Below are 9,594 nucleotides of genomic sequence, written 5' to 3'. Positions count from 1 at the left end.
GGTTTGGTTGGAAGCTCAGTGCGCCTAATTGAGTTCTACTCAAGTCTAGTTTTTTTTGTTCTCTCCATTTCTTCTAAAACAATTGTGGATTTCTAGGAGTTGCAAGCTACTCATAGCTCCCTCTCAGACCTTGCAATAGTCCTCGATGATGAGTTGTAGTGAAATATGTATGATTTGTAGACTAAAGACACTCTAAAATACTCCAAGAAAGGAATGTAGAAATGATAAGGTTAGAAAAACACAAATAATATAAACATTAAAACTAAAACATCAAATATCCTAATTCCTCAAATTCTTTGTTCCCCTTCTTCTTATTCATATTCATATGCCTAGAACAATCCATATGTTCATATATAGCATTCAAATTTCTATAATTCTACAACTATGAAGATTTCCTAGACATTTTTACAATTATGGAAATTGTTGCTACTAGTAGTGTGAGCCTAATTCCAACTAAATTAGATGAGACAAATTGTAACTTTCTACTGATTTGTTCAACCCAGATTGATGTTGAGAGAACTTATGTTGTAACAATTTGTTAGCATTTACATATTAAGCATTATCTTCAACAATGGACTCAGAAAATTGTTGCACCCAAGCAAAATTTGCTACAATCTTGTAAAAATTTGTCAACATTTACATGTTAAACATTATCTTTAACAATGGACATATTGCACCTCAAGGAAGATTTGCTACAATGTTGTAAAAATTTGTCGACGTTTACATATTCAACATTATCTTTAACAATAAACATGTCTCTCAGCGTATTGTTGCAGCTCAAGCGGTGATAAACTCTACGGAGAAAAAGATTTGCAACATAGAAAAACAGTACACCGATCCAGAATAATGGTGTTCCAACGCCTCCTCACTGTTTCTAATTGGTATAAGAACACCCTTTTGGGACATCCAATCCTCCCTATTGATATTGTATTCATTTCAGGTTATGAGTTTAGTTCTCCTGAATTATAATGAAATCTAATCTAATTAGAAAATATTGCTCTGATGATATTTGGCTAGTCCTGGTCCTTGTCCTTGTGCCTATCTTGCTGAAGTGGTTTGCCAACTATTTTTGTTATATGTCATTTGCAATATATATCCTATATAATTTTTGGTCTTTCAGTGTCTAGCTAATTTCAGTACTTTTGTGTGATACTTACTCTACCACCTCTCTATGTATCTTAACCAGATTTTTTTGTAATGCATCTCTCAAATTTTGCTAGAGCCTTTTATAATAAAAATATTCACTGGTGTTTGTGAAACAAATATAGGAGGAAGATTTAAAATTTGTCTAAACTCACATTAGAATTTATATTAAAAAAAAAAACTGGAAACAACTCTATTTTATATTAACGTGTATTGACATATTGTCACTCCGTAATACATAATCTAATCTAGATAAAATGGTTTATTATCAAGACCACACATTCAGAGGAGGGCTTCTACTGATGCATTAATAGGCCGAAAATACAGAGAGCAAGATGAATAGTTTCACTAAGTCGAAACCAGAACATGCGAGTGTCATAAAGAGCTGAAACCCAATGATAAAGAATAGGAGGCAGAATTTGTGAAACTTTGACAATGTACTAGGCCAAACTCGGGTGATAAAATCCAATCAGAACTGCATCCCATAATCTCTCGCAATCTTGCAGGATACTAATTCCCGCGTCACGAGTGGTACAAGCTCCAAGAGAGCAATCCATTGCATCTGAATAGGAATGAGAAGAGCTCCGTGTATTTGAACAGTCGATCATCGTATGGTTTTCATCATTCTCACTGTTTTTTTTCATCCACTCGTTTTCAATAAGAGAAGGGATGGTGATTCTGGTTGATCCAAGAGAGTAATCGGCAGTATGAGGCTCCCAGTGAGGTGGTACCGTTGTCCTGCGCGACTCTTCTAATAATTGATCGCATGCCGATAATTCTGCAATCTTATAATCTTGCAGACCTGGAGCTATGAAAGATACATGACTGGAGAATTTCTTACGGATATGGGCAGAACTAGCATTGATCCCCAGTTGAGAATAAGTCTGCTGCATGTTGGTGGGGTCCGGATCAATTGAAAACTCATGATCACTTTGATCATGTAGTTGTTCAATCTTTAATTCCAATGAGCCCGGAACACAAAGCTGACCTTCTCCAGTGGTCACCACATTGAAGGTGTTATTAGGTGACTGGGATCCTTCTGGCAACAAATCCAAGTATAGCTGGGCAGAATGAGACGACGTAACAGCATCATGAGCATGAGCAGACACTGAATTGGTATTAGATTGGGCGAGGATGTTAGATTTGGCGTTGGGGTTGGGGCTGCGGCTAGGGCTGGAAGAGGAGCGTTGCTTTTTTAACTCGAGCTTCTTCTTCATGCGAGAGTTCCAGTAATTCTTTAGTGCATTGTCGGTGCGTCCCGGAAATTCCGCAGCTATTAGAGACCACCTGTCAAGCAGCGCAGATCTAATTGTTTCTTAATCGCGCAACCTGAAGTCTTTCTAATTAAGAATGGTATTTCTGAAAGAGAACACTTTATTCAAATAAAGATTAGGGTTTGCTGAGATTTATACTTAATGATTAAGAACGTTTACAAATGGAATAAAACACAGGATTACAGCGTAACAAAAACCTGTTACCAAGAACGGATTGTAAGTGAACAATCAATCGTTCTTCTTGATCTGAAAATGCACCACGTTTTAGTCCTGGACGTAAGTAGTTCATCCATCTCAACCTGCAACTCTTTCCCGATCTCTGGATACCTGTATGAGCACATATATACATTGCATAATTTTATCAACTTGAGTTGAATAGCTGTATTAAATTTTTCGCTGCGATAATATGGAAATTAAATAATCCCAATAAATTGTGATAATGGCTACCTCAAATATACATAATGGCTATCTCAAATATATACATAATTGTCTGTATTTATAACATCTATTAATTTATATAAACAATAAATTAGTCACACTGTTTATTTGATTATCTCAAACATATACATAAATTCAAAAATTTAAATATGGAAAACCCTATGGATATAAGATAAACCTAGATTTATTGAATTCAATACATGTTTTTTGAGTAAGTGGAGAGTGAGTTATTAGGATCGGTATTATTAAATTATAACATATTATTAAGATTTATTTTTGAGATTTATTAAGTTTCATAATATTTCTAATTCTGACTTTCATTAAAACAATTTAGTCATTACACCAGGAACTTGATATGCTTATACAAGTATTTATAAATTCATAATAAAAATTGTTTATTTAAAAATAATAATATCATAAATTAAACTGCGAATATCAGAATTTGCTTTATTATCTTCCATCCTATTAAATTTTAGTTCTCTTTAATAAATTACTATTTAAAATTTATCTCTAACATATATAATAATGACACTCATACCCACCGCTAAAATTAACTTAGACAGGGATCTACCCTATCCGATCAGGGATCAAAAGGTAGAGGTGAACCGATCTATCATGCCCCGCAGACATCAAAACCCTAGAGGTATATCTTAGGAATTTGATCAAATTGCCATATCATCAGTTAAATGAATCTAAGCCGGTTGTATTAAATTGAATTTCGGTTAAACAAGGAAAGAAAATGATTAAAAAGAGAGTAGACATCGCTGCTTACCAGCTTGATCGGCGACATAATTCCAGCAGCGCGTGAGGCCATTTTTCATAATGTAGCTATTGAGTTTATTATCTTCTTCGGGTGACCAAAGACGTTTTCTCCGCATTGGTTTGAAGGAAAATGGGGGGACACCTTCCCCTATCCCTTTTCCTTGTCTGCAACTCATTTCAGCCACAGTAATTGCTCTGCGCTGCTCTCTGTGATTGAGTTTGCAGAAAGCCCAGTCCAGCGCTGAGTGGATTTAAACGCAAACGGAAAACACTAAGAAAAAATCAGGCGCTGCCACCATCATCTTTTCCTCGATAATTGACCTGCTACCACTTTACCAAACATCCATGCTCACTTCTGGCAATGTGATGATAAAGTTCACTTCTGGCAATATGATGATAAAGTTGCTTGATCTGGAAAGCATTTCAATGCAGAGGATAAGACCTGCAGACAAATATTGTACGCGTTCCTGCCACATCCACATCGTGTTGCGTCTCCACTTTTTCATGATTCATGGATTTCCAGTCAGTAATAATTGACAAGCAGCTTGGAAATCGTACTCTCCGATCAAATGAGAAAATGAAAGTCACACGATGCCAAAGCAGGGAGATTCCTACGAGAATGAGACGTAGTAATGAAACGAACGAAAAATTTGCTGTTTCCATATGTTGTCGCTATATTTCCCTACAGGGACAAGACACCATACCAATATTGTACGAAACGTAACTTTAGGCTAACCTTAAAACTATTTGGGAATTTTTATGCGTAGATTCTGTAATTTGGGAATTTTTATGCGTAGATTCTGTTTAGGATTAAAAGGTTGTAGATGCAGATGAAATAGGGTTTTCTGTTGTAGATGCACATGAAATAGGGTTTTCTTTCGAGAGAGCTAAAATAGTGATAAGAAATCTATTTTATAATAATTTTTACATTTGTTCTAACTAATTGATGTTTTAGATTTTAGTTTTGATTAAATTTTAAATTCAAATTGCTTATACCTGGAAAAATAATGTATTCTATCTTTGATTTAGTTTTGGAAGATTTTCTTTTCGAAGACTCTATCTTTTGCTGAAAACCCCCTCATCTTGGGGCTATGTTTTAGACTTAGTGAAATTGGTTGATCATGTCTCTTCACTTGCAATCAGAATTTAGGATGAAATAAGATTCTCTTTTATTTTGATGCGGCTCTTACATGAAGTCAGGTAGCTTCATGAAAGGAAATAACTTGGTAATTACAACATATCCAAAGACACTTTAATCTTTCTTGTTTCAAGATTAAAATGTAGATCTAAAAGTTGGGTTCACCCTCCCCCTTTGTTGTGGATAAAGCAAAAGATATTCCAACTTTTGAAGTGGATCATTATGTATTCCATGCTTCTTGCATAAATTATTTGTGGTGTGTCATTATTTATCACAAGACATATTTGTTTTTTTGTTTGATAGGTTTCTTTGTGGTATACTTCAAAAATCTAAAGCATCCCCCTCCTTTAAGCCATGGTTTCTTGATTTTAACCCTCTTATCATGAAAGCTATGACCACTCCAGTTTGGGTAAGGCTCCTTACTATGCTCATCCATTAGCTACATCTAGAGATCTTAGCAAATGCAAGAACAAACAAGATTGAAAGGGGTATTGTAAATTTTATCAACATATGTGTTGAAATAGATCTCAACAAAGGGCTACGTGATAAAATCCTCCTTAAGTGGAGGGACCTAGTTTATTCACAATCAGTGGACTACAAAATCACTGCTTTCTACTGCAAGATCTGTAAATAGAGTAGTCAAGCTATTTTTTAAGGATTCAAATATTATTCCTATTTATAGTATTATAGGCAAGTATTTTGGTTTGAAAAGTTATACATATAGAATGTAGGGGAATATTCAATTAAAAAACATGTAATTTACTATTAAAATTGATAAATTTTTGGCAAATATTATCCATTTAATCATATATATATATATATATATATATATATATATATATATATATATATATATATATATATATATATATATGTAACAAATTTGTGAATTTTTAACCAAATGAGTGAATATTCAGTGCCATATCACCCCTTAGACCTTGGGGTCCACTCCTTGAGTTGAAATGAAAAAGATAGAACCATGACCTTGGCCTCTTCAATGAGCAAGCACAAACGAATCAGAGCACTTCATTAGTGATAAGGAAGTATCCAACATTGCAAAATCCCTTGTAAATGGAATTGACTCAAGGAAATGTACTCATTGTCTCCTCCACATCTATTCCTAACAACTCCTCAAAATAGATTGACATCCATAAGAAAATGAAGAAAAAAGGACTTATGGAAAAACCCATGATCAATCCTAGGCTCTACATGACGGCCATGGTAAATGTACCATCTTTGTCAATTTTAGGATAACTTGACTTTTGACAGTGAATTTGGTTTTTAATTATATGTTCCAAAAGTAGTACAATTTTTAATTCAAAAAAACAAAAAAATTGTTAAATTCAATTTTAATAAAATAATTAGGGATGAAAATTAAGTGTATGTGTGTGTCTATATATATATATATATATATATATATTCCAAGTATTTTACTAATAAAAAATAGTTTTTCCATTCGATACTAGGCTGGCTATTTTTAACTTTTTATACATATCTATAGATTTTGTATGAAATATTTCTATATAAGTTATAAAATGATTTCAATTAATGTAAGGAGATGCATTTACTAATAGCTATTTATTAAATATTTTTAAAATTTGAAAGATATATTTCTCTTCGTTGGAATATGGGGTGGTTGTCTCACTGGGATGTTATCCCCTCCACCCAGTTTCAAATCTCATGGCTGAGACAGTATGGTCTCTCATAGTAATGTTGGAAGGATAAGCGTCTTATTGGAGTCTAGGATCCCATCTCCAATTTCTGGTGGCCTTTCGATGTGGCCTTTGGATGTCTTAAGGTTGAATAATGAGGTTATGGTGTATATTACTTGAGGGTTGTTGGATATACTCTTTGCATTTGATCTACGACCTTTCCCAAATTACTCCAACGAATTATCGATTCACAATGCTTAAAAACAACTATAAGATATAAAAGTGTGTTTAATATAATTATATATATAGACCACAAAATCATTTGATATATTTTTCTATCTATTATATCAATAAATAATAATAAAATATAATAAAAATAACAAATCAATTCAATTTAAATAATTATATTATAAAATTTTATTTTTATTAATAAAATTTTAAAATAATAATATACCGATTCTACTAAAAGATTATTACTTACTATAAAATTAATAATAATAATTTATTTATTTAACATACAAATTATTACTTACTATAAAATTATACCAAAGTATTTAGCACAAATAATTATTGCTTATAAATTTAAATAAAAAAATAAATTATTTTAAATTTATTTAACATACATATTATTACTTACTATAAAATTATACTGAACTATTTAGCACAAATAATTATTGCTTATAAATTTAAATAGAAAATTCCAAAATTAATCTATTGAATTATATATCACTTACATGGCATCGTGGCATACAAGGATGCTATGATATATTGAAATGTACCTAATATATTTTTATATTAAAGCTAAAAATTTGATAGATTTAAACCTGTCCACGGCATTTTCATATAAAAGAATCATTACTTTCCTTTCAATAAAACGTGGACCCTATAATATTTTTATTTTTGGCCAATTTACTCCTATTAGTGTTATCATCCATCTATAAAATGCATCGACTACTCAAAGGAACGAATGAAAAAGGGATGTTATTAATTTTTTTCCGATCATCATAATGTTGCATATTATATAAACTTGTCAGATAATTAAATAATCCTGCTATTTTCACATAACCCTAGTCAATTACATGTCATCGTGTCATACGTCAATATTAGAATATATTAAAATGCACTTGACATATCATATCTGTAAGCTAATCTAAAATTTTGAAGGATTTGAATCCTTTAAAATCATTTTTTAATTACATGATTTTAATTAGTATTTGTACTTTATGTTGCAAAGGAAATGCTGCAAGGCATAGAGTGGGGAAGAATAGCATAGAGTGGGGAAGAATAGGTAATCAAATCTGTCAAAATTAAGATTAAATTGATCTATTAATTTTTCATTTACATACACTAAAATCGTATGCAGCGTGGGATAAGAATCTCAAGAATCTCAAGTTATCATTCAGATAAATTTCTATTCTATTTTAAATATTTTACTCTTTTGTCATAACTGGAAGAATCTCAAGTTATCATTGAGATAAATAAATCTCTATAGTACATACTCGTATATATATATATATATATATATATATATATATATATATGAAGTTCTTTGCTATGATTTATATTACTCTCTCCATGATTTTATATATCATACTCTCTCATGAGTCTCTATAGCATAATATATATATATATATATATATATATATATATATATATATATATATATATATATATATATATATATATATATATATATATATGAATGAAGATCTCTGCTATGATTTATATTACTGTGGCAATGCCATTTTTCTCTCGCAAAGTTGCATCCATTGGTTTTTTTAAGACATTAAAAGAATCTAGCTGCTATGGTTTGTTATGATTGATGGGTTATCTTTCAGATTATATTGTAGATGATGTTAGATACATTAAATCATTTTGAAATAAACACGGACATGCCGTTGGCATTGATTAGCGGCATATGCTACAATAACTTATCTTCATTGAAAAAGAGTTTGATATATTCATTGAGAATCTCTCACAGTAAAACTTCTTGAAACATGGGTTGAAACACCATGTGTTAATGATGTTTTCATAGAAGTTGCAACAATGAATGTTGAAGGCAACATGGATGTTGTAGAAAATAAAAATGTTAATGAAATTTCCATGCAATAGTGTCCTTGAGAGACAAAATATTTTTATGATTTATTTTGGAACAAATTGATGAAGAGCAAGCTATGGAAGGTGACATGTGGTAGTCGTTTACATACAAGCCAATTTTTGAAGAAATAGAGGACATGCATGGACAACTTGCAAGAATCGAACAGTTGCACCAGCCAATAAAGACATTGAAATCTGAAGCTTACAACAAAAAGACAAAGCTAAAGCAATGCAAAAAAGAAAAGGAAATCCAACTGATGTCAAATAAAAATTAAATTATAAGCATAACTTAGACTCGGACCAGAAAATATCTTAGTTTAAATTTTTGTTTTTTGTAATTAAAGGGTAGTGTTGCATAAAATAATTTCAACCACACATTTAAATAGGAGACAAATGTTTGTTGGAAATCTTCGAAAATTTTATATCGGAACGATCTCAAAACATATAGGTAATGACTCATCTTCTAGGGTCAAGGATAGTGTGCATTTGCATGGAGTGCACAAAACAATTACAAGTGATAAGTATATTTATTTTCAAAGTGATTGGTACATTTTTTCCCATTTACAAATCGATGGTACAACAAACATGGTAAATAAAGTTTTGAAAACATGTTGCAGATAAATTCTAGAGAGCATATAGACAAAATGAAATTTAACTGGTGTCAACAAAGTATAAGGAAACCACCCCTCCTTATCGTCCAGAGTTGTGAACTTAGTGGAATTACCAATATGAATAGGTCAACAAAGGTGTCAAATAGTTCAAGCACAATAAATAGGTAGCCTTTCATAAAAATAAAAAGGTATTCCCATTAAAGTAAGTGATGGTACATCTAGCAGTGTGTGGTGTCCTGTGTGAATGCGATGTTTATAATGCTCAATGCGAATTGGCAAATGCATCCTGCAAATGGACCAGATGGCAGGGAGATTGGAAATACAAAGCAATGGCAGAAAGCTATTTTAGGGATCAGTGTGCAATTGAATATGCCATCCAAATGTTGGCATCTAATGAATGGGAGCATGTTTTTGGAGCTTGTATGCATGCTCACAAGAGAAAATATAAGCGGGTGGAGACAAATTGGGTTTCCTGTATA

The 9,594-nt window shown here is 31.9% G+C and overlaps 1 protein-coding gene across 1 annotated transcript; it reads right to left on the bottom strand.

Annotated features, from left to right (window-relative positions):
- Nucleotides 1–1,439: 1,439 nt before the first annotated feature.
- Nucleotides 1,440–3,830, bottom strand: LOC149252534 (uncharacterized). The gene is made up of 3 exons (XM_089456682.1): nucleotides 3,628–3,830; nucleotides 2,615–2,744; nucleotides 1,440–2,430 (listed from the first exon to the last, which is right to left on the bottom strand). The coding sequence occupies exons 1-3, from the start codon at nucleotides 3,791–3,793 to the stop codon at nucleotides 1,584–1,586; spliced, it is 1,143 nt and encodes a 380-aa protein (XP_089312808.1). The 5' UTR covers nucleotides 3,794–3,830; the 3' UTR covers nucleotides 1,440–1,583.
- Nucleotides 3,831–9,594: the final 5,764 nt, after the last annotated feature.

The sequence above is a fragment of the Pinus tabuliformis genome, chromosome 7 (assembly GCF_031772625.1).
Source record: "Pinus tabuliformis cultivar Carrire ecotype Pingquan chromosome 7, CPIR1, whole genome shotgun sequence".
Classification (NCBI taxonomy): domain Eukaryota; kingdom Viridiplantae; phylum Streptophyta; class Pinopsida; order Pinales; family Pinaceae; genus Pinus; species Pinus tabuliformis.
The sequence above is the reverse complement of the archived record's forward strand: the minus strand, read 5'-3'. Positions and strand labels throughout refer to the sequence as shown.